We start from the raw sequence: 26,842 nt of genomic DNA on the forward strand, positions 1-26,842 counted from the left end.
GTGTCTGGAAACTAATGGGCCACAATGAATCTGTGTGATCTAGCAGTATTCATTCAGTTATTGTGATGACCCAGGGTGGGATACAAAACAAACATAGTTACAGAAAACAGGTGAAGCCCCTTTTAATTCTTCACTTTGCTTCCAAGCTCTGAATATCCTTGACAGAAGACAAAAAACTCCCACACAAACAGTTACAAGAAGAAGGAAAAAAAGCAACACAAACCAGGCAAGATAAGGGCTGGAGGATGTCCACAGATAACAGAACACATACTGGGAAGGATGCCAAACTCAGAGAGGAACCATAAATAAGAGATATTTCCACGCTTTTGTTTCCAGCGCTCACCTGTATGCATGTCTGTACACATGTCCTCTTATTCAGTTGTCACAGCTGCAGCCCATGAAGAGGATCAAGGCCCTCTCCTCCCGAGTAGACCACATCTCTCCCTTATGCTTTCCTTCCTATATGCCTAGGATGGATTGGGGATGGGCCTGAGTCCTCCTCTGACTGCTCAGCTGGCCTCTGCCCTTCTCCAGCCTCCTCCTCAACCTCTGGAGCCACACTTCCACTCCCTGTTGGCTGTTCCTCCTCTCCCTCAGAATCAGTCTCCACCAGGCGCATGACAGTGATGCTCACAAAAAGCAAGAAAAATTTTTCACTTCTGGGAGACAAATGTCAGAGGCAAAAGAGAGTGTAAGCCTAATCCTAAACCTAACTCTCAGAATATTCTCCAAATAGCTTAGTTACCAATGGAAAAGAGATTGTTAATTGTCTTAATGGTTTTATAGATTTAGAACTGTAAGCTTTCCGGAGTCACTTGGCTGAGTTGGGTGACTATGGAAATTGAAAAATTTAAATAAATATTGTGATTACTTAGAATTGAAATTCATACAATCTTTGTAACTTAAAACCAAAGTGCTAGGTTAGATTATTTCTAAAGCGTTCCTTGCCTGTTGGGGGTAGAAAAATAACAACCTATCACCATCCCTTTTGTCACTCTTCTAAGAGTTGGTGGGAACTTTTATGTACATTTGTGTAAAATTACCATCTTAAATCTTGTGGATATTAAAATACCCAATGTAGTTATCCCAGTTCCTCATATGGGCTGATGCTGATCAGCTGATTCTCATAAAGAGCAGATAATGGCTTGCTTCTCCTAAACTGGATTGGGTTGTCTTTACATCTCTAAATGATATCTAAATGCCAGAATTCTAATGAAGCATTATTTTTTCACTTGTAAGTTCCCTATTGATATTTAAGGGACAAGGCCCATTTACTTTTGTTTCAAGATCAACTTCTGAGATAAGGAATGCAAATCCTTGCTTTGGTATTTCCAGTAGCGGAAATTTTGACTAGTTTAGAGAACCAGCAAATATGGCCTCTATTCTCTGCCTCCTGAGTCCAAGGTTATCAGCTGGGTCTTCTTTTGTTGCCCTGCACAGGAGAATGGAGCTGGAAAGCAGGTTAGTGGGGTGGGGAAGGGAGGGGATTTTGCAGTAACCTTCCCCCAGGAGTGAGGAGGGAATGGAGATTTTACAGTATCCTTCCTCTGCTGTGCCCACTAAGCCACGCCCACAGAACCAGTAGTAATATTTTACTACCACTGGAATGAAACTTCAGAAGCCAATGTTGCACAGCTCTGAAATACAAATAAAAGAAGCTAAAAGGAGTAAGAAGTATATTTGTTGTATAGCATCAGGGTTATCTAGACTAGGGGTGGGCAAACTACGGCCCGCGGGCCACATCCGGCCCGTTGGTCTTTTTAATCCGGCCCGCCGAAGATTGGTACAGATTTAAGGTTTGATGTGAATGATTGAATGATTGCATTCATTTGATTTTGACTTGTAATGACAGGCATTTTGACACCAGGTGGTGGCCCGTCTGTCAAATTTTAAAAGTCAATGAGGCCACCCGAGCCAAAAAGTTTGCCCAACCCTGATCTAAACTAAAGATCAGGGAAGCATGAAAGTGGGTTTGAAAGCATGTCAGTAGTAACAAAAGAGAAATGTGCATTTTACCTTCTGAGCTGATGGAGTTGCAAGAGCCTCTTGAACCTTCCCAATATGAATGAACTCATATGGAAGAAGGAGGTATTAGAATGTTGCTTGTCACAAGGGATTTTGCTTTGTTGTTGAAAAGAGATTGGAGATTTGCTATAAAATTTAGTAATACTATCCTGCTGAACTGATAGAAGCTCTTATGACTTTTAGCCATAGTCTCAATAACCTAATGATTTGGGGGGATTTTTTGGTTTATTTCTTCTTTTTGTTTAAGAAATCTAATACTGGTAGCATGATTATGGAGAAAAAGAAACACCCCCTCTAGTCATTATAGTTGTTTTTACCTATTACATAAAACTATAGTAGGCTGATGCTATATTTATTTTATTAAGTTCAGTTTCAATTGAAATCAAATTAAAATTGAAAACTGATGTATTTCATAAGAAAGACAGGAAGGAAGGGAGGGAGGGAGGGAGGGAGGGAGGGAGGAAGGAAGGAAGGAAGGAAGGAAGGAAGGAAGGAAGGAAGGAAGGAAGGAAGGAAGGAAGGAAGGAAGGAAGGAAAACACCTCAAAGAGTTTATGTGAGAGAACAGTCTGCAAGTGCCTTTTAAAAAATAATTTCAATATTATCCAGAGGTGGTCATTTCTACTGCCCCAAGGAGCTTGTCACATTGAATTATAATATCACTTTATTTCAATTAAACCAAGATGGTGCACTGAGAAACCTGTGCTGAGGCAGCAATCCCGCAACATAAGGTTCCAAGGACTTCAAGAGCAGAACCTAAAAACAAAAGCCAAGCTTGACTCTTTCTTGTTTTCATGCAAATTAGGTTTGGCATTAAGTTTCACTCTTCCTTCTCCAATCTGAACCACAAAATCACAATCATACAGTAGTTAAATACACAGTATATCAACCTAGTTCTAAATGGACAAAATTCCTTTGAGATTCTTAACTTACAATATATCTTTCTTTTTCTTGTTCTTTTCTTCTTGCTGGAAAATAAATGGCTGAGCTGTTCTTGCCTGATAGTTAAACACAAGCAATTATTATTTCATGGCTAGGAAAGAGGAGTGCTTGCTTCCTGTTCATTATTTATTTCAGGTGGCAACATAGCCTTTGTTCTCTCCAAGTTTACAATTTTTGTACAGGCTGCATTGTACAAATATTTCCTCTTAATCAGACCTATGACTTAATTCAAATATATAGTTCATTTTATAATTTCATTATTCAAGTATCAGCGTTTACAGTACATTGTTATAGAGAAGATGAAGAACGTGCTGCTAATTTGTTCACAATGGGCTTGCTATGTTCTGCCAAAAGTTTCCCACCCAGGTAGCAGGTTGAGACATGAGAGGAAAGTGTGTACTTCATGATCAGAAGAACAAGCACATTCTTTTGGTGTTTTACATTCTTATAAAGGGTCTTGTCTTGTCATGCCCCTGGTGGAGACTGACTCTGAGGGAGAGGAGGAATAGCCGACAGGGAGTGGAAGTGTGGCTCCAGAGGTTGTGGAGGAGGCTGGGAAAGGGCAGAGGCCAGCTGAGCAGTCAGAGGAGGACCCAGGCCCATCCCCTATCCATCCTAGGGCATGCAGGGAGGAGAGGATAAGGGAGAGATGTGGTCTACTCGGGAGGAGAGGGCCTTGATCCTCTTCTTAGGCTGCAGGCGTGACAACTGAATAAGAGTCTGGACCTGTGTGCTTTATTTGTTTTATTCCTAGATGTGTGTTTATCTTGGTTGGCATTCTTCCAGCGGACTGTACCTGGTTATCTTCCTGAAGTTTGTAATTATTTATCCTGGTCTGTTGTGGAACTTTATTCAGTGCAGTTTGTTTTTGGTTTTTGCTTCGTTATCAGCTCTTTGAATTTGAACGGTGTTTCTTTTGTTTGGAATGTTATTTTGAAAATAGTTTAATCTCCAACTGTGAACAATTGAACAGTGAAGCCAAGTTGAAGGCATTAAAGGACCTTTATTTACGTTTTGGTTTTTGTTATATTTCTGATACGCTCTGGGTCATCACAGGTCTGGAGGTTAAATCATATGATGAACAGTTGATGTACTGTCTAGCCTAGTGAAGAGAAGGGAGAACATGATAACTGTTTTCCAGTACTGTTGTGGGGCTGTCACAGAAAAGAGGGGATTGACTCATTCTAACAGAGGACAGAACAAAAAATAATGGGTGGAATCTTGTTAAAGAGAGAACCTAGAAATAAGGAGGAATTTTCTGAGCGCAAGAACAATTCATTAATGGAATAGCTTATCTCCAGAATTGTGAATGCTTCATCACTGGAGATTTTAAAAAAATAGACTGGACAACCATTTGCTTGTGAAGGTATAAGGCTCCTGCCTTGAGCATGGGGTTGGATTGGAAGACCACTAGGTCCCCTCCAACGCTAACTGTATGTTCTTATATATTTCTCTTGATTTATCTTTCCTGCTCTTCATCTTCAACCAAGTAAATCAAGAAAAATGAGAATGATCTATGCTGTCCAACAATTCTGCACACTCTTGGGTTTTCCTCAGATGTTCTACCATCTGATGTATGATGAATGACTGAGTTCAAATGCTAAGAGTGCTTATCTCAGCACCTTCTTTTCTGCAGATGAGAACATAGTTCCTTGATGTTCTACTACACATTGCCTCACCACTATTCTTTTAGCAGATAAGCCAGATAATTCCCATAAAATTAATAAGGGATTCTTATGAGCCTCCATTATAGAAAATATGTGGTCAATAAGAGACAACACCAACTAGATGGTACATAATCAATGCGTTTCTGGCCTAGCATACCTCTAAATAAAGCTCACTCAAATAGCCAGGGCCTCCTGAATAGAAAATTCCAGACAGGAAGGGGAAAAAAATCAGGTGATTGAAGCAAGCCTGCCATCAGACAAATAAAAGCTAAAATTAATCACCTACAATATGGAGTCTCTGTCCTTGAAAACATCTTTTTTTCCCCTTTGAGCTTTTTGCATCCTACTCTGTAAAATTCTGGGAGTTAAAAAGAAAAGAAGGACATTTATTTCTGTATAGCTTTTTATCTGAGGCTCTATGACTCGTTTCATGTAAAATAACATAGTAAAATTTTCGTGTTAAATAAAATCACATCAAGCACAGACACTTCAGATAAACAAGTAACCAAAAGGCAGCCCTCATGCTATTAAAATAATGCTGACCTCTGTAAATATATTAGAAAAATATTAGGAGAAAGATTGGAGGGTGGGGGGAGAGGAATTCTTTTTCTACTTCCACTAGGCATGATTTCTACTTGTACTGGACACAATTAGCAATACTTTCACTTTGACAACCATGAAAATACAAGTTACTCCCATCCCCCCATTTTGCAATAGAATTACACTGAAGCAGGGGTGCTTAATCCCTAGGCCACAGACTAGCGCCAATATGAAGGCCCCAGAAACCAGGCTGTGCAAGTGAGTGAAGCCCCAACCATGCATGTGCAGGATCCAGGCGGATGTGAAACCAGGTTCCGGGTCCACGGAAAAACCACCCTCCATGGAACCGATCCTTGATGTCTAAAAGATTGGAGGCTGCTGAATTAGAGAGCAAGTTGTTATATAGCTTCAAGCTTACGCATCATTTAAATGTTAACTTTGAACAGTGTTTGATAGATCTTTTTTGTCACTTGCTTTCAGGACCTTTTTTTGCTAGAAAATTTGCTTCTAATTTTCCATAAAAATAAGTAACAAAAATACTACAAATCCTATCAAAGAAAAACTAATTTCCTCAATACATCTTTAAAATAAATTATTTCTTTTTTTCTTGTATATACATGCCTATCTGTGTCCATCCCTCAGAATAATTCTATATAATTTTATCCAATTTGATTCCCAACTTACCTTCCAACGTATTAGTAAAATATGTAGAAAAAAAATAAAAATATTAAATTGATAGATATTACCTATGGCAATCACTATAGCAAACACAATTGTCAAAATTTTTAAATTCTTAAAAACCTATTGCCTATCAGAAAATTGGAAGAAAAAAATAGATGTAATCATAAACAAAAGTATAAATTTTATATCACAGTTTTGACTTTGCCATTATGATCTGCATCACTAGTTTAACAGATCCAAATCTACATTTTCTGACATCACTCTAAGAACAAGGTCATATCAATAATGATAAGTGTAATACCAAGTCAAAATTAAAGTAGTTTCACAACCTTGCACATTGAAAGATAATTTATCCAACACAATTTTATACTGAATAAAGACTCTTCTCTAGGCAGTGATATAACTACCTCCATAGACAAGAATGTGACAAATAAAATAAAATTAGGACAATTAGAAGAAAGGCAATATATACCATGAAATATATACCATGAAATATATACCATTAAATCACAACAAAATATAAACCTGTAATATCTAAATAGTTCTTAAAATGGCTAATAAATTAATATGTTTTTATTTTAGAAATAAAAATAATGTAGGCATCAAGCAAATCTCTTAAAGAAGGATCATAAGACTACTAAAAAAAAAAAGACAATTTCTGTAAGGGCCTAGGAAGCCTCCCTGGAGCCAAAACAGGGTTTGGGGGGGCATGCCACACCCCTATACCCATTTGGGCCTAGCAAGCCTCCCTGCACTTACCTGGGAGCCAGAACCAGGTGCGTGGGGATTCCTGGGAGGGGCTGGCCAACTGGTCTTCGGAACTAGCAGTTCGCCAAACTGGATGTAAAATTAATACCCAGTTCACCGGAACCTGCCCGCATCGGCTGAATCCCACCCCTGATTGGCTTCATGCCTATAACAGCACTAGCACTCATGTCTCCTAGTTTCTAGTCTGGTGCCTTAACCACTACACCAAATGAGAAGTTACCAAAATGTAAATAATCACCATAAAGTAATCATGTTGAATCACTGCTAGTACAGGGAGCAGGTGAAGGATAGAAATGCTTTGTTCTACCCCATTTGCAAGATTATTTTGGAAAACATTATTCATGTCCTGATGGAAGAGAACGTGAAATGTTTTGAGTGCTCTTTCACAAGGAACGAAGACATTATTTGATGTTAACTGTATGAAAAGTGTACCAAAAGATTACTTTTAAAACTGTATACATTTTAATAATTCCATTAGTCAGCAGTATAAACATGGTTACAAGTATTAGAGCTACTTACTGTTTCAAATTTAATTTGGAAAAGATTGTTTAGAATGCATGGGAGCATGAATATCACATCTGTCTGTGACTCATTAAAACCACATCTGTTTTCAGGCTCACACAGCTGCAATAGGAAGCTTCCACTTTAAAGAGTCATGAATATTCTGCTGTAATGAGCCACAAACAGGTGCTTCTGCTTGTTCCAAAGCACCACTTCCAATTCAAACCCAAAGCATTACAGAGCTGTATTAAGTTCACTATTTGTTGCAGATCTGCCTCCAATAGCCAACAGTCATCGAACTGAGTCTAGCAAACAAACAACAGTGCAACATTCACTTCAACATCAATATCCCTGCACAGTACTTACTTTTTGCACTGGTAAACCTGCTTATTTACAAACATAAACAACAACAGTGTCTGCCAGTTGACTCAATATATTTGTCTTCTGATGTGATGTCATCTATGTAATATGTGGATCAGAAATCATTGTTCACATAGAACAGCATGACTTTGCCTGAATTAAAGGTGGACTTTGGTTGTGCTTGATCACAACATTGTCCAGCAACATTGAAGATGTCCTAATCATTAGGAGAGAATGTAGGAAGTATGGTAACTTAGTGCATGCTTTCTTCCTTGTATGAAAAAATGTTATATGAAAGCTTGAATTAATTAAAGCCATGATGGGTAGGAAAAGCTGACTGGTAACAGTCACGGTATCTGGGAAATTGTGAGTTGGAATGTAAGAATAGTGTATATAAGAACAGTAGGTATTCATGTAAAACTAAAAAACAGTTGATATTGTAGAACTAAATGAAGGAGTGTTAATATTGATGAATGCATTCAGGGAAGTGATGGGGTAGGTTTAATTATGAAAGTGCTAAAATTGTTGTGGTTTGCGGGCAGCAGGTGCGGACGGCTGAAGTCTCCGAGAGCGAGGACTCAGATGAGGGGCCTGCGTGTGATGAAGGGATGGGGCCAGGACCACCAGGGAGTAGAATGCTGCCTTTGGAGATTGTGGAGGCTGGCAGGAGCGATGAAGAGGCCCCGAGGAGCCTGTGCCCACTGCACATGCACGCAGGGCTGTTTGAAGGAAAGAGCAGCTGCAGCAGCACGGGCAACTCAGGAGTAAGGCTACAAGGTAATAGCTCTTCCCTTAAGAGATAAAAGCTAGCTGAGAAACCAGAGTTCTTTGTAGGAAGCAAAGAAGTTTTTGCACTCAAGCCTGGTGGATGTTCGGAAAATCTTGCTTGGTGTTTGGAGACTTTGTGTTTGAAATATTTCTTAGAAACTTTATCGTGTGTTCTTGGTAGCCTTGCACAACCTTGGCAAGGCTCGTTCTTATCAGAGACAATTGGTTTGAAGCAGCCTTTTAACCATAAAGGAATGGCATTTGTAAAGAATCATTAAAGGGTTTTGCTGTTACTTCTGTTTCATGTTTGTTTCCTTGGAACAAGGTTTGGGTCAGAAAAAAAATGTTATATCAGAAAATGTGACTTGATAGCCATAGTTGTAAGTGTGTATGAAATTAGGAATCCACAGATCAGTGATAGTGATAAGTGTATGTTACGCTATATAGAATGTTAATAATAATAACCAGGAATATGCCTGGGAGAAATCAAATTACTTTGTTTTGATTGTCAATTCCATATACTAGATATATAGCAACAGTGCTTAGATATTGTTCCACAGTGCTTTACAGTACTTCTGAGCAGTTTACAGTGTCAGCATATTGCTTGCAACAGTCTCGGCCATCATTTCACCAACTTCAGAAGGATGAAAGACGGTGTCAACCTTGAGCTGGTCAGGATCAAATTCCTGGCAGTGGGCAGTTAGCTTGCAATACCTCATTCTAACTACTGCACCCCCATGGCTCCTTATAGTTCAAAAGCATATGAATGAATGGTTTAGAATGACTAGATTTAACTGTATTTTCTTCTTTTGTTTTAAATGTATGCCTTAGTATCTTTGACTTGATTTTTTTTTCTCCTTTTCTGTTTTGTGTAACACTGTTTACCCAGAAGGGAACAATGTGATGACTATGTATGTATGTAAATAAACCGCCTACAAAGAAAGCACTCTAAAAAAAAAAGCAACTGAGGCATAACTTCAATCTTGCAGACTTCTGAAAAAGTAAAATCAATGAATACTTATCAATACATTTTCATTTGTTGACTCCTCTGCAAAGAGTTCTCAACAAACACCCAAGAACACTTTTATATTTGAAACTATTTTGGGACAATTTTTTTTTACCAGTGTTTAAAAAAAAAATTCTTTGGAACATACTTCAAACTCAGAATATTTTGCAAAGCCCTACAGCCTCAGCTGATGTAATGGCTTATGATTGACTGACTGATGTTTTTACATATGTTGGATATCATTTTTTATTTTCATGTATATATAGTATTTAAGCTTTATCATAATTTTTATAGTTGAAAAAAGATGTAATTAAAATTGTTTCTATTTAGCTACCTAAGACATATACAATAGCCTGGTATCTAAAGTTAAATCACATCCTAATAAAGCAGAATATTCCAGATATATTAGGACTACGCATATATCAAGTGAACACCAAGTTAAGAAGGGCTTAAATGAAAAGTAAACAAGAACTGTCAACCAGAGTTTTAAAAGGATTTTAAAATTACTCTTCAGAAAAAAATGAATTTTGGTGAGTTTCATGAGATTTCCCTATTCGTTATAGGCAAAGCAAGAGAAAAATTGCTTTACTTCACTATTTTATTGGAAATAAGCTTTGCTTCTTCCCCTCCTTGGTAATTCTACAAATCAAATATTACATTTGTATAAGCTACATGAAAAATCTAAATGTCTGTTCTTTTCTTAATTATCAGTTAATAATTAATTAAGTCATTCTTCATTCCTGTTAACTTCATGGACAAATTAATCCATGCAAGGTTTTTCAGAAAACCTTGAAACTGCCTAATTTCTAGGGCTGAGGCCGTCTCTGGCCTTAATGTCACCCAGCTGACTTTGTGCCTAAGGCAGAACTAGAATTCATAGTCTTCCAATTTCTAGCACAAAATATTAGGAAACCACTATTCCAATTAATTAGTCATTAAATATATTCCAAAGGGACTTTTAAAAACTAAAGTTTTATCATATAAGCAAATCCATACAATCCATAAAAAATCTGCCCAGGAATCATAGATTCAATTCCTCTGTGCCCTATGAAAACAGCAAATTTATTATTAGGCATTTTATATTAATCACCAAGAGAAATTGGTGATTTTTTTAAAAAATGAAATGAAATAAAAATAAAAATATTAACAATAAATTATAATCCTTGATAATTATAGACTTTGTTCAAATATACAAAGCTTTTTATATGACCACACAAATCATTTTAATATTACATTAAAATGATTTGTGTGGTCATATAAAAAGCTTTGCCTCATACCCAGGGACATGGGCAAAACATCTCTTTAATTGCTAACATACCATGCTTTTTTCCAGATTTCCATACTTCTTTCACAAGCTGTTCCACACTATCCTATGTGCATGTGCTTACATCGGAACTTTGCCTTGATATTTGAAAGCCCAACAAAGAAATCAGCTCCAGAGATTTATGTCAATAATTTCTTAGAAATGCTTTTAAAAAAGAATTAGAGTTCATATTGTTTTCAGCAAACTTACTAAACAGAAAAAAAGAGAGGGGTGACTTTGCTTAGTTTCTGTGACAAAAAAAACCCCAAGCCACAAATATTGTTTAAAACTTTAATCTTGGTCCATCTTTGCAGTATCATACTGTGAAGCAGTGAAATATAATGGTTAAAAATATTCTTATTCTCCACTATTCTCACTGGGAAAATCAACCCTGGAGTATTATGTATGATTCTGGGCATTACATTTCTACAAGGATAGTGAAAGCTGGAGTTCTTGGTGCTTGCTGAGCTTTGTGGTTTGTTTGAAGATATTTCACCATACAACTAGGTAACTGAGTGCATCCATTAGCACTGATGATGTTATATAGTCAGGTAATGAAACATCTGCAAGCTAACAACCAAGCTCACAAAGTGCTAAGGACTCCACAGTTCAACTTGAGCTACATATCTTCCCTTCTATTGGATATTGACAGATTAGGACTGTGAATGATAAGAAATATAATATAGGGACTTATACACACATTTATCAAAACAGACTGAATGAACTGGGGAAACTTGAAAAAAATTAAGACTGAACGGAGATATGGAATTAGTTTTTAGATACATAAAGAGTGTAAAAGGGCAGATAGATGGGAACTAGGACCAGAAATAAAGAGTACAAGTTGCAACTTCATAGATTTTATTTAAATAATTGGGGGGGGGGGATAGGAATAGTTTACCTATGGAGGTTATGGATTCTCCATCACTGAAGATTTTTAAGTGGATGCTGTATAGCTATCTCTGGAAGGTGGTTTCACTGATTTTCTTGCACCATGCTGATGGTTAGTTTGGATTATTTTTGAGGTGTCTTCAAACTTCACAATTCCACAAAGTGATTTTTGATTCTTTTTCAAATATTTGATCAGAGGCATGGTATAGGACTGTACAAAATAAAAGCCTTAACCCTTAGACCCTCATTTAACATATATGACTAATACTAGCTTACAGTAATGATGTAGCGCTGGCTACACTCATGTAGGTAAAGCAGTTCATTTCGATTTTATCATAATGATAATTATTTTTATAAATTTTAAAAGTAATTGTTAACAGTAATTGTGCAGCGGATAAAGTGATACCCAACTTTTAGCCCTCTATAGGTAACTCTACGCTGAAAAACTCAGTTTTTGTCCAGAAATTTCCTGAGAAAGTTCTGAACTATTTTATTTTTTCAGATGTTGTTTTATATCTGATATGTGGCCCTAACACAGACAATGAACTTGGGGACCATGAATGGAGGTAGAGCTGATCAAGTGGTTGATTTGATTGTCTTATTACTGCCATGGGCTATGGGGTGTTGATTTTTAATGGGTTTTTATTATGTGGTAGATTTTTAAAACTTGTAAGTCATGAGAAGTCACCAATTGTATCTGTTGGGCGGCTATATAAATTTAATAAATAAATGATAGATTGTTTCTGTTTCTGTACTAATAAAGGCATTAGCACCATCAACTTTGCAGAGATTGTATTCTAAAGCCAGATTTTTCACTGAGGATTCTTTTCTTCATACCCTCTCAATTTCTAAATTCCAAGAAATAAAGCTTGTGAAATGCAAATAACAAAAGGGGCAATTTGTTATTGGCTTAATACAGCCAATGCAATTCTGCTCATGGGGAACATTTAATGAGAAAATCCTTTTAAAAACAAAAGCCAGTGGTAAAATAAAGAAGACAGCTTATATAGGTGGAAAGGAAGAAAAACACAACAATCCCATCCAGATTCAAGCGAATCAATAAAATAAATAAAATTTACCCTTTATGTATAGCTTGGGTTGAATCTTGGGTTGAGAACATCTACAGATATGAAGTTCCAGATCCAGGCTGAGATGTGTCAGCAGAGGAAAAGGCAGTAGCTAAGAGAGCAAGACTCAGCTTTAAAAGACTTGAAGATTTGACAAACCTTGAAGATTTGACAGCCAACAGCTGAAAAGAGGGACGGGGAAGACTGAGTAAAAAGTACCTAGGTAGCATGAATGATGGAAGGAAAAAGGAGGGAGGTTTGTGAAAAGTGGGTGAGAATGGCTGAAACTGAACTGGAGGATTTATGGGTATGTCAGTTTGAAGGGACTGAAGGCTCTACATTCCAGAGATTCCTATCAGTTAAGTGAATAGCTAACAGGGGAAAGGTTGTAAAAAAGCCTGATTTATTTGCCTCTTGCTGATGTCATTTCCCTCTACCATGGTTAAGGGGAAGTGGCTTTTTTGTTCTTTAAGAATTGGTGACAAATACAGACTCCTGAATGTGATATGGAAGTATTCAGGGGTGGGTTTCTACCGGTTCTGTCCACCTCTGTAGAACCAGTAGCTCTGAAGAGCAGCAGACATAGAACTGGTAGCAGCAGACGTAGAACTGGTTCTATGTCTGCTGATGCTTTTGCCCACCCACCCACGCGGGCTCTTACCTGATCTTTATTTCCTGATTTTTCAACTTCAGCTGCCAAACGAGGCACAGCTCCAGTTAAAAAAGCAGGAAAAGAGGGCTGTTTCAAAGGCTGCTTCTCTGCACGCAGCATGCTGATGATGATTTACAGGCGCGCAGCTCACAGTGTGCAGGGAAACTCGTAAATCCCGAACCGGTAGTTAACCCTATCGTATCCCACCCCTAGAAGAATTGGTTAAATAGCAATAGCACTTAGACTTATATACCACTGCACAGTGCTTCACAGCCCTCTGTAAGTGGTTTAGAGTTAGCATATTGCCCCCAACAATCTGGGTCTTCATTTTACCAACTTCAGAAGGATGGAAGGCTGAGTTAATCTTGAGCCAGTGAGAATCGAACTGCCGAACTATTTCATAAAGGAAAAAGAATTTTCATTCCTAATTATCCGGTATAAGGAGACAGGAGGATTAACCCTGCAGCTACTTTTATTTTTGATAGCAAGAATCTGAGGTTAGTAAAACAATAATAATTAGTAAAAAACATGAAAAATTTTGTGTAAAGATCAGTAATACAATGGAAAACACAGTTGCTGGTCAATGATGATAGACTGGAAGAAGTTCATAGGAAGAGAGAAATCTTTCAGGGAGACTTTCTATCACCACTACTGTTTTCATTCACTATTCTTCTGTCAACAAAACTGAACAAGTCAGGCTGTGGCTATGAAAGAACAAAAACATCTGATAGCTATCTCACCTACTTTACATGGACAATTTGAAGCTGTATGGAAAAACACCATCTGAAGTAGAATCATTGATCAACACTGTCTGTATATACAGCCAAAATGTTGCAGTGGATTAGATAAGTGTACCACTCTCACCATCAACAGGGGAAAAATAGTAAAAAAGAAGGAATAATGATGCCCTATGAAAATAATAGCAAAAGTCTGGATAAAGACAATCACTAAATACCTAGCATTTGTAGGAGAGAGACTGGCAAAGCTGAGGGTAGGGAGAGTGAAACAAGGAATTAGTTTAGAGTCTCTATGCAGTCACTTGAAGACAAAGTTCATCGTAATCTTGAAAGCTTTATCCAGCTTTTCCAAGTTCAAACCATTAGTTAAGAATGTATGGCACTGAATGCTGGGCAGCTACAACAGGGACCTAAAGCTATCTCCATGCCATGGAAATGCAAATCCTCCATTGGATATTGAGCATTTCCCTTCTTGACCACATCACAAATGACAAAATTCAACAGCATTTTGGTATAGAACCAATTATAGAAGAGATGAGAGAAGGCCGGTTTTGCTGGTATGGACATGTCTTGAGAGCAGCACCTTCCACCGTTGCCAAGACTGCCTACCAACTAGAAGTCAATGGCCAGTGACCTCACAGGTGCCCAAAACAGAGATGGCAAGACACCATTAATAAAGATATGCAAGCCATGGACCTGTGCCCTGGAGGCACAGCTGACCATGCAAAGTGGCACTCAATGATCCTAAAAGTGGACCCTGCACTTGTAGGAATACGCTAGGAAGAAGAAGAAGAAACCGTTAGTAAAGAAGATTTCTAAGCATAAGCTTAATGCAATAAATCAGCAAATTAAAACTCTTCCTGTTTGGATCTGGTTCTTTGCACCTGATGGCATCCTTCGAGCTGACAACTTCAAGAATACTGAAGTCAAAGAGAACAATAGAACTGACTATATCATGAGAATGAAGATCTGAGTTCAAGTCCAAATTCAGTGGAAGAAATACCATCAAGGCACTGACACCAGGTGATTCCAGTCATTAGATACACCACTGGAATAGTGGATTGGATTCAAAGAGAACTAAAAATTTTGAATAGGAAAACTAATAAAATAATGGCAATAAATCATGTCCTTCATCTCTGCACTGATGTTGACGGACACTAAATAGCAAGGAAATTAGGTGGATGTGTAATGTTGCAAATACACCAACTGCTGAAGAAGAAAAAAAGGCCATTAGAAGAATATCTGGACAATAGAAAAGATGCACTGAAGCTAGTATACCACAAAGGTTTATTGATTACTAGAGAGAGCAAACTGGCCTAAAAAAGACCACATTATGAATAGAAAAGAATCATGGCAAGGCAAAGTATTATATGGCCAATTTGTAGGAAAAATATTAGGCAAAGAAGGTAACAACAAGACTTGACAATAGCTAACAGTGGGCAAAATATAAGAAAGAAACAGAATGGCTAATTATGGCTGCATGGGACCAAATGCATATAACACCAAAATTGAGAAGATAGCAACAAAAAGCAAATGCCATCCATGCAAAAAAGCTGAAGAAACAGTGGACCATCCAGTTAGTTGTAAACAAATTGACTATAAACAATGGCCTGTCAAAGTACGATAGCAATAATCGTGTCCTTGAATATCTGTAAGAAATATCATTTTTCTGCCAGCAAAGAACTGGTGGGATCATAAACTAGAGAAAGAAAAAGAAAATGAAGAAGCTAATGTGTTCTGGATTTAGAGTTCAAACAGACAAGTATCTGCCACATAACATCTCAGACTTAACCATTAGTGATAAGAAAGGCAAAAAAATCTGGATAGTAGACATGGAAATATCAGGAGATAGCAGAACAGACAACAAAGAACTGGAGAAAATCACAAAATCAATATAAGTAGAATGACTATGGCAAAAGAAAGCAAAGAAAGTGCTAATAGGAACCTTGCGTGAAACCCCAAAACGATTGGAGTACCACTTGAACACCATCGGCATTGCCAAAATCACTACTGGTTGGAGATGCTGTTCTATGGGCAAGCAGTACAACACAGAACACTTCCAAAGTCCCACTAAATCAGGGGTCTCCAACCTTGACAACGTTAAGACTTGTGGACTTCAATAAAACTGTCTGAGGAATTCTGGGAGTTGAAGTACACAAGTCTTAAAGTTGCCAAGGTTGGAGACCCCTGCACTAGATTATATTGTTTAATTGAGGGGAGCTGGAATGCCCCCACTCATTGGATGGGCAGAAACCAATGAAGAAATTTCACTGACAATTGTTTTTATTTTATTAGAAGTTGTCTCAAAGGTGCTTTTTCAAGAGGCAATTGAATTTTCTAGCTTTTCTTTGAAAATGTTTTGCTTCTCATCCAAGAGGCTTCTTCAAGCTCTGACTAGATAGTGTGGAATGAAATGATTTATACTCCTTGCAGACAGCTGGTCATTTGCATTTGGAGATTTATCTGTGTCTGTCTAGGTGACCTTAATGACCTGCTAAAAGTTTTCAAAGAAAAACCAGAAAGCCCAGTTGCCTCTTGAAAAAGCACACTTGGGACATAACCTGGATGACTGACAAGCTCCACAGACATTTGTTACACGTTGCCTTGAATTATACACTCTATTTAATGGATGTGTAAATATAATTAATATTTTTTCTCATAATCAAAATGCGTATTTTATTAATGCTGACTTGTTCAACATAAAAGCAGTAAGAAAAAAATAAACTACATTTCTGATTGTAAGTGAAGTGTGTTCTTTATAGAGCGGTTCCTCTTAAACTATCTAAAATCATATCTGCCAATAACAATTTTTAGACAATTTTCTAGTTAGTAGCTAAAATTGATGCTTTAATAATGATAAATTAAAATGTAATATTAGTCAGCAAGATATAGCTCACATAAAATCAACACTTGCCTCTTTTAAATTAGGTAAGATACACATGAATGAATGAGCAACATAGGCAACAAAGACAAATCAGCTATGAACATTTTAGAAAAACAAGTAATAACTTTGCAAATGATTTAACAATGAATTTATTCAAAGTAAGGTTGAATAGGGATAGATTACATTTCACGCATTATTTATAGATTTCATTTCTGCAAAGAAAATCAATTAGTTGCAGTTGTTAAGCATATCTAATTATTCTATCTATCTACTTTCCTTCTTGCCTATTACCGAACTACAAACATCTGTATACCATCCACTCCAGAGTCTCCGAGCTTTTTACCTATTAAACCAACACACTAAAATCTTAACCTAAGCCCAAGGAAAAAAATAATAAAGCAATCTGAATCAGCTCATTGTCATAGATAACATCAAAACCTGATGGAACAAAAGTTGGTCTTTACATCATTTGAAAGATAGTAAATTGAAAGAGGTACTTTATAGTGTGGGTTTTACCACTAAGAAGTAGCACTACTACGTCACTAACTGTTCATCTTACACAAATTGGGGACACCCTACATTCTCTGTTTGAAACAATGCATAAGATACTATCCATCTATTTGAGGGAAAGATAATTCTGAAGCAACAGGAAAGCCAAGCCAAGTAAAACTTCTTAGGTTTAAACCTTACTTCAGAGATGGTCTGTTGGCAATCAATGTGACCTGGTGTTAAACCTTTTATCTTCATTAGCAGCCAGCATTTGATCCATGTAGAGCTTGTTACAGTAGTCTAATCATTTAGCGATGAGAACATCATTGTTGTAAGATTTGGAAAAGACTTCAGTTTTCAGAGAATAAATAAATATCAGTGAGGACACCTGAATAAAGGCGTAAGCAGCCTTTATTCAGAAAAAAGTTATTTCCCAGTTATTTATTTATGTATTTATTTATGTATGTATGTATGTATGTATGTATTTATTTATTTATTTTATTCATTCGAATGCTTACAATATAATAGAAGTAAGAATAAACATAAATTTAAATACATGAAATAGGAACTAATAATTGGGGATAATAGGACAGGGACGGTAGGCACGATTGCGCACTTATGCACAATCTTCTACCGCTCCTTCTTAGGAAAGAAGTGAGATATGTTAAAATATGTTGTAATATCTGTATAGAACTAGATTCCAAACACACAAACACAGTTTTTCTCTATTTACAGTGATATTTAATATGCACAGTGTCCTTTGCTTAACAATAAATATGCAGTTCTATACAGATATTACAAACATATTTTAACATATCTCACTTCTTTCCCAAGAAGGAGAGCAAAAGGCAAGTTTGCCTGTTAGTGTTGCTTGCTAGGTCTGGAAGACACTGTTGCTAAGCACAGATTAGGCTGCAGATAGTACATTAAGTTTGCATTAAGTTGCTTAATGTTGCCACAATAATTTAAAAAACAGAATTTTCATTGGTTAAACACTGGTTAAATTTGGGAAAGTTCATCTACTTCTTGTGAAAATTTCTTTGCATTCTCTGGGAAATTTCTCCTAGACCGCAAATGGTGCTGTGGGCTGCTTTGCTTAAATCTGTGGCTGGGTGGGGGATGAGCCCCAGAGGAATTTATTATTTCCTTGCTGGAAGAGAAAATCATCAAACGAATGCAACACCCCAAAGGTACAACATTCCAAAGATTGCATGCAGAGTTATACTGTTAAAATTTTTAGTAAAGATGGATAAACTCCAGGTTTTTTTTTAATCAGAAAAGAAATTGTTCCTTTGTTCATATAGCTGCTTGAATTAGCCTTGTGTCTTGGGAGGGGTGGGTGGGCTCCTTTGCTTTGAAGACCGTCTGTCGGTAATAAATTATGACCCCCAATAAAATGGCCAGAGAAGAAAAGGGCCCCTTAGAAGAAGTACAAAGACTTTCAGCTGGAATGTGCAGGGCAAAATTAGTTTTCCTTTCTAAAAATACCAGCAAGATTTCTGAAACTTTCTTATTGCATTTGAAAAGAGTTTGTAATTGGATGAATACAGGGATGGATGAGAAATATCTGGCCACTCCCTTTGTTTTACAAATTGGTTCTTCCTGAGTTAGGAGTTGTAATTTGAGACACAGCACTTCTTTCACTGAAGAGAAAAGGGGGGGAGGGTGAATTTTCCCCTTCCTGCCAGCATGATGCTAGGTTTGAGGAACAGAGGAATAGCATGCACATTTACTCCTGGCTTCAAAATATCTTTGTCTTTATCTTTTTACTTTATCTTTATCCAGGAATCAAGATTAAATTATTTTTCTACTTTATCTTTTACTGCTTCCAGGAATCAAGATTAAATTATCTTTCTACTGTTCTGCTTATTAATATTTGGATGGTATAAACAGACAGATCAACTCCACAAAGCATCCATACAAAGTCTTTTTTATTGGTTCATCAGGCATCCTGTCAACTCACATTTATGACGAGGTTCTTCTTAATGTCCAATCCTTTGCATATCTGAATTGTGGTGTAGAAAGATAATAAAGTCTCAACCCCATGATGATTGAAGTGACTGCATGGTATGGTGATTTCAGGCAAGAGTGAGGGAGCCCCCCTCAACCCAACAATGGTCAATTTAATGACCAATCCGGATTACAGATGTGACCACATGACATGGACTACATTTCCCAGGATACCTTAACTACATTTACCATGATGCATTCCCTTAAGGGGACAGCTCACAATTCCTAACTAACTATCCCAAATCCCACTAACTCTAAACTGTCTGGACAGCACACCCGTTCCTTTTTGGGAAAGTAGTGAGATATGTTAAAATATGTTTGTAATATCTGTATAGAACTGCATATGTATTGTTAAGCTAAGGACACTGTGCATATTAAATATAACTGCAAATAGAGAAAACTGTTTGCGTGTCTGGAATCTTTTCAGAAAGGAAAAATAAAAGCCTTGTAAAGCCTTGTAAAGAGATAAGTTTCATAAATCTGTTGCATATGCACATTTGAAGAAAAGCATTCTTATTGGAAATAGGCCATCATATTCTGTATGTATAAACTACATTGAATATTTTCTTTTTTATTTTAATGTAAAAATTGCTCATTTGTGAACATATTTAGCTCAACAAAATATATTTGAGTTTGGTATGAAGGTTGTTTATTAGGTGAAACTGTTTGCACATATTTATCTCAAAAATTTGAATGCTTTTTTGTTTCTTTGTTTTCAGAGTGAACATTGTGCAGTTAACCTAAAACAGGTTAACTATACAATGCTCATTTCTTTCCCTTTTAAACTGTCTATGGTTGACATCATGATTAATTTTTCTGCCCAGCCTTTATAGACAGTAAGGTGAGATTTGTTGCAAGGACAAATTGGTAAGAAATTCTAAAGCATTGCAAGGTAACTTGCATCTTGGAAAATTTTAAATATTTTTTGTCTGATCATAGGAGCAATAGAACCTATTCAGGCACAACAACAAAGCAAGGTTCCCTCAGAATAAGTGTCTAAGCAGCAAGGAAATTATAGATTGTCACTCTTAAAAAAAAAAAAAAGCAAATAGAGCTAATGAATTACTTATTTTTTATTTCTCTTTACAGGATGAAAAAGTCAGAATCAATACAAGAAAACTACTATTGTATTGTAAAAGTAGAATCATTGAGGTGGCTCCACTTTTAATAAAAATAATCTTTCTAATATTGGTTTCCAGGAGTGACAGAAGATGGCTTTTGATTTATGACAGATATTGGATTAAATCAGCATCTTTATTGCTTATTGTATATTGAGAGCTTATACACCTGAGACAAATTCCTTGTGTGTCTAATCAGACTTAGCCAATTAGCCTTATTGTCTAATCAGACTTAGCCAATAAAGAATTTTAATTCTAATTTTTAGATCATCTAATATATGAATGATTCTATCATGCCCCTGTCAGAGTCTGAATCTGAAGAGGAAGATGAACAGCTGACAGGGAGTAGGAGTATGGCTTTGTTGGCTGTGGAGGAAACTGGGGAAGGTGAAAATCCAGATGGGCAGAGCAGAAGAGAGATAGAACAAGGGAGAGGGAGTTCAGAGGAAGACCCAGGCCCACCCTCCTCTTCATCCTAGGGCATACAGGGAGGAACGGAGAAGAGAACTACGTTGCATGGCTTATGGGGGAGAAAAGGGACCTGATTCCCTTCATTAGCCACACCTGGGAATGAGAGTTTAAAAGAAATGCATGCTGAGTGTGGCAGCTGCTGGGAGAAAACGTGACTTTATCTTGTGTTGACTTTGTTTATCTGTGTTCCTGGCGTCATCCCAACTGTATAGAGTTATTGCCATGCCTTCACATCTGGAATTCTTGCTCCTGGCCTGTCAGACCAATTACCTCATTTTGCCTTGATTGAACTTATAGTTACCGTTTTTGTTGACATGATTTTCTGCAGCCAAAGGTTGTTCCTAGAAGAGTTTTTCTCCGGCCTTTCTCCAGTTTTTCTCCAGCCAGAAGGTAACCAGGACATTGGGGGCAAAGTTGGAGCTACTAAAGAGACTCCTACTGATTTTCAACACTGACTGTGTTGCCTTTGTGCCATGCCCCGAGTCATCACAGATTCTTTCTAGGCTGCTAATTCCTTATAACCTTCTTCCAGTACTCATAATAAAATCTCCATGCCATGGAGGTGCATAGAGGAAACAAGAGGTCTATAGGGAAACAATTTATAAGAATTTTGGGGCTATCCTTCCCCCCGCAAAAAACCTTTAGACTCCTCCAAGATCCTTGCAGAGCTCTGCCATTTATACTGAGAATATGAATTTGGTTGATAAGATCTTCTGACATTAACAATTTTGTTCAGTACCATTTATCTACCACGCTACAGAAATTAAAATTTAATTCCTTGCAGAATGTTTCAAACTTATATGGTCAAATAATGCATCATATTTTGGAAGTATAGTGGTTTTATTCCTGCAATTCTTTGTAATTGACACTGAATTATTTACTTGTAATTTTAATGATCCTGGTTATCCAGTAATACAATGTTAATTAGAAAAGCTAATTCTAACAGCCATCAGACTGGTTTATTTTTGGCATCATGTTACATAGTTAATTTATATAAACATTTAATTGAGTTCCTTATTAAAATTCAAGAGAGGGCATAAGCAATTGTGAAGATAATTATAGTCAAGAAAAAGCTGTTTTTACATATGTTCTGGCTCTATTTGAGGTTTTTGCTTTAGGATCCTGTTAATATAGAATAAAAAATGTTTTAATGGTGGCAATATTATGACTTGACTAGAAGATACTTCTTAGGCTCTATGCTATGAGCTTCCTTGAAGAAACCAAGAAAGTACTTAAGAATAGTACACACTTCCAATATAGTAAATATAAATGCAAAACTCTTATGCTAATACTTATATTTTACTGATTTTCTTTCATTAAGATGAGAATTTGCATTTAACACAGAAACTAATTCTAATTACAGCTGCATTCATCAAAACAGAGATCTTAAGAAATAATTATTTTGCTATTAACATAGCTGAAATCAACTAACATTATTTTGCATAAACTCTGAGTAGCTTTTACCTTTGCAAAAAAAGAAAGAAAAAGAAACATCTTAGTAGTTTGCTTGTTTACTCTCTCTTTGTCACTTAATTTGAACCTGATAGGATCTCCTTCCTAAAACAACATCAGGTGGCACCTCTAAAGTGTCAACATTTCTCACAGTCTAATATTAGATTTAGCATCTGGCCTACATTTCTCCATGTCTCTTTATCATGGCTAGATTTGAGCAATTTCACCAAATTATAATTTACAAAGACTGTCATTGAAGTGCCACAGCATTGCTTCATTTTCCTTTTATGAGCATAGGGACAACTTTGAAGCTTGTCTAATAGCAACTGATTGGCTTGTTTTTAAGCTTATAAGAAAAAATTAAGACAAAAAGCACAGAGCCCCAAAATAGAGCATGGGGTAGTTATGTCTGGATATCGATTTCTTTTCAAACATGGATAAGTTCGTCAGAAGTTTTTCTTGTTTGGAAGAGGTTGCAGTTAGCGCAATGATGCTCTGAAAAAAAAACTTAAGGGCTTCGGTGGAAAAACCAATAATTGCATAACTATTGGAGAAAAATTAGACAGACGGACTGATGATTTTACAAAGAGATGCTTAAAAAGAAAATCATAATAGCATATCATTGATAGTAATGATAGTTTAATACAGGGGTCCCCAACCCCCCGGTCTGTGGACCTGCACCGGACTGCAGCATGCCAGCAACCGGGCCGTGTAAGCAAGCGAAACTCCATTTGTGGGATGCAGACTCACAACCACTTCCTGTCTGGTCCGCAGAAAAAACGTCCACCACGGAACTGGTCCCTGGTGCCCAAAAGGTTGGGGGCTGCTGGTTTAGTACTTAATCTCAAAGCAACATGATAATCAAAAAGTAAAAGCAATATGCTGTTTGAATGCATCTTGAAGATATTTTTGTAATTTATGACTAAGTAAACTGATCTCTATACATCTAAAAGAAGGAATTAGTTTTGCAGGATCACAATATCTACCTTTTCCAATACTGCAAAAGAAGAGACAAATGATACAACAGCCATGGTAGGAATATAGTGATTATTTCTCATGCTTTTTATTGCAAAAGTAGAGGACTAGAGTCAGACATTGTAAGTTTTGGAAAATGAAAGTACTGACCCACTCTATTGCAAGTCCAATTAAAAAAAAAAAACCCTTTCCATTTACTTGCATCTCAAGGAAAAACTCAATTTGTGCTACAAAAAACTTTCTTATAATGCAGACTTCGAAGATTTATTTTTTTCTACACACGTCATGGGAAGAAAGAATTAAACCTTTCCGTGTCTCAAAACTACTTACTTTTCAGAAAAGTCACTGTATGCTATAATAACATTCACAAAATTGATCTGTTTGCTCTGGCAAAAATGTGTTGTTTGTAAGCTATCCCTCATTCCTGTGTATTTCATGAACATCTTACATTATGTTACCCTGAGAGGGGTGACAAATGATTGTATTGTAGTCCCTCTTCAATGCATATATCCACATAATTGTGCAAACTCTGACAAAAAACTTTCATCTCCATCTTCTGGTAGATAGAACAGTTCCAATTCCACTGCATTCCACAGGAATTCTGATTGTGAACATGACAAAAGCACTAAAGTGTCTAGCTTCTTTATGCAAACTATTGATTAAAATAAAACAAATGCCAAGAGGTTTACTTGCCCGATTAACTGAAGTAGAACAAATATTCATCTGTTATGAATACTTAGGATAGACTGAAGTACTTAATGGAGTGAAAATATCGAAGTACAATATTTCAAGTATTCCCTCACTTGTGTTCAAACGAGAATGACTATGATTTGTTTCCCTGCAAAAACCAGGCCATTTAATTTCTTTATGGTGTACAAATCTAAACATTCACTGGAAATTGGTTGTACTGGGAAATGATATGAACAAAATTTCCCAATTCTCAAATATATTTGAAATTAATCCCTTTGCCTTGATATGGTGGTAATTTCTCTAGATTATTTTCACAGTCTATTTCTAAAATTATTTATTGTCCCAATAACTGTATGAAATCACTCCAAAACAGGCTGGCTAAAACTATATTGTAGGTATAGTATTACTTGAGTTTCTTCCATAATAGTATTGTTTGTTTGTTATTGTGTGGTAGTAGTTTATTAGACAATACATAGTGGTGCTTAAAAGTCTGAAAACCCTTTTGAATTTTCAATATTTATGCATAAATACAACTTACAAAACTGGAAAAAAGAGAATCCAATTAAACAAATCAGTAAATCATTCATTTATTAAGGAAAATAATCCAAAAGTATGTATTTTATAATATTTATGCCCTTGATACTGATCCTATGAAAAATTATTACTTTACTATCCCAAAGGTGCTTTTTCAAAAGGCAACTGGACTTTCTTTATATTGGCTTGAAGAGTATTTGCTTCTCATCTAAGATGCTGAAGAAGCTTCTTGGATGAGAAGCAAAACATTCCAAGCAAAAACAAAGTCCAACTGCCTTTTCAAAATGCACCTTTGGGACAACCATGACCTGGATGACTGAGAATCTCTATATACATATTGTTTTACTACTTATTTTGGAGAGATTGGTAGGTTCTGCTGCTTTATTTTATTTTTCATGGATTTCCAGCAGTGGTGGGATTCAAAATTGTTTACTATCAGATCTGTGGACATGGCTTGGTGGGCACGGTAGGGGAAGGATACTGTAAAATCTCCATTCCTCCCCACTCCAGGGGAAGGATACTGCAAAATCCCCATTCCCTCCCCACCCCACTAACCTGCCTTCCAGCTCCGTTCTCCTGTGCAGGGCAACAAAAGAAGAGCCAGCTGATCAGCTGGGACTCAGGAGGCAGAGAATAGATGGGGGCAGGGCCCGTCAGAGGTGGTATTTGCCAGTTCTCTGAACTGCTCAAAATTTCCACTACTGGTTCTCCAGAACTGGTCAGAACCTGCTGACTACCACCTCTGATCTCCAGGAATCCTGAGTATTATTGGAATTACCTCTTAGCTGATCTCTATTCTGATATTACCTGCAGAATTGCTAAATTTGTGCCTCTGTGTTAATAATCACCATTTTAATGAATTCAATAAATTCCATCTTTATACATTCAAATCATTACTTTGATCCATAGGTACAATTTATGAAATATTTCATGGTATAATTTAATTGGAATGCTACTGCCTTCCTTGAATATCTTTTAGGGCAAAAGCTACCAAGAAAATAAAGGTCACTTACTCCTGTCTTCTCATCGAAGATCTTTATTCCTCCAAAGGAGATGGTTAGAAATATTTTCTGTTTATGTTCACCTTTTGAACGAGATGCAGCAACAATTCCCTGTTGGGAAAAAATAAGTATTTCACATTGAAAATAATTTCATTTTGTTTCTTCTGACTGTTCTCATATTAAAAAAGGTCAACTTCCCATTGCCTTCAACTTAGAAATTTGGGGAAATTTTTTTCATTTATGTGAAAAAAAAACTGTACTTCTATCTAATATGCATAATATTTATGTTTATTTTAGACTGGGCTGAACACTGGTTTCAATGTATATGTTTGTTTTCAAACTCTTCCAGTCTATGGAAGTGGAATGTAGCTGAAAAAAGGGCTGAGTGAATGCATACCATACAAATCCAGGATTTTCTGATTATTTTGACATATCAAAATTATGTAATTAATGGTCTAAGTTAGGAAGTTGTAATTAATTTCTATTGCTTCCTTTTTTGGCAATGAAGATTATGACACTATTCACTAAATTACAAGGGTAACATTGATTCTGAGCAGATTATCCTATCTACTCATAGAAGAAATCCTTTACACACTTATACAAATCTGTGAAATTCAGGGAATAGTTGTTTGACAATTCTGACAACAAAAATATCCTGTTAAAAGGAAGGAAGACTGGAGACATATTTGCTGAAAACACAGATGTTTCTGAAGATTAGCCATCCTTTCATAGAGTTTCCTAACACATTTTGTAATGCTTAATAAGCTTCTCAACTTCACCCTTTCTTTTGCTAATTTTTGCCCTCCCCTAATCTTCATCCACTTCTTTCTCTCCATATCTCTTTCCTTCTCTTACAGTAGTTGCCTCTCCAATCACCACTCCAACCCGCACACATTCTCTACCCACCCACCCACCCATCCTTTTTGGTTATCTATTTTGGAAAGAAATAACAACAATAACCATAAGTTCTTATTTTATGCATCTCAAGGTGCCTACACAAATGCTGCCACTTTTTCCCCACAAAAACAATCATATCAAGTAATCTAGGCTGAGAAAGAGTGGCTGGCCCAATGTCACCCAGCTTTCATGCCTAAGAGATGATGAGAATGCATGATAAACCTTTTCTAATACAGCTCCTTAATCTCTATAACATACCTAATTAGCTCTATGGAACATGTCTATTTTTACTAGCAGCAGAAACTGCTTAGAAGAATCTCATTGTGTCTTTCTTGATTTTGGAGCCTGACAGTATCCATGCCCATCTATTTTCTCTTCTGGTAAATACATCCCATATCCTGAAAATAATGTTAAACA

At 36.7% G+C, this 26,842-nt stretch overlaps 1 protein-coding gene across 15 annotated transcripts in view; it reads right to left on the minus strand.

Moving 5' to 3' along the window:
• The window catches only part of DAB1 (DAB adaptor protein 1), a 726,322-nt gene that overhangs the window by 81,626 nt on the left and 617,854 nt on the right, over nt 1–26,842 (minus strand). For all 15 annotated transcript variants that reach the window (XR_015742881.1, XM_087929981.1, XM_087929975.1 and 12 more), the window contains one exon: nt 25,541–25,639. Coding sequence is in view for 14 of the 15 variants with exons in the window: in XM_087929981.1 (XP_087786107.1) it covers nt 25,541–25,639 (99 nt within the window). In the remaining variant the exon portion in view is untranslated. The remainder of the gene's footprint in view (nt 1–25,540; nt 25,640–26,842) is intronic.

The sequence above is a fragment of the Pseudonaja textilis genome, chromosome 3 (assembly GCF_049901715.1).
Source record: "Pseudonaja textilis isolate UNSWEBS1 chromosome 3, rPseTex1.2, whole genome shotgun sequence".
NCBI lineage: Eukaryota > Metazoa > Chordata > Lepidosauria > Squamata > Elapidae > Pseudonaja > Pseudonaja textilis.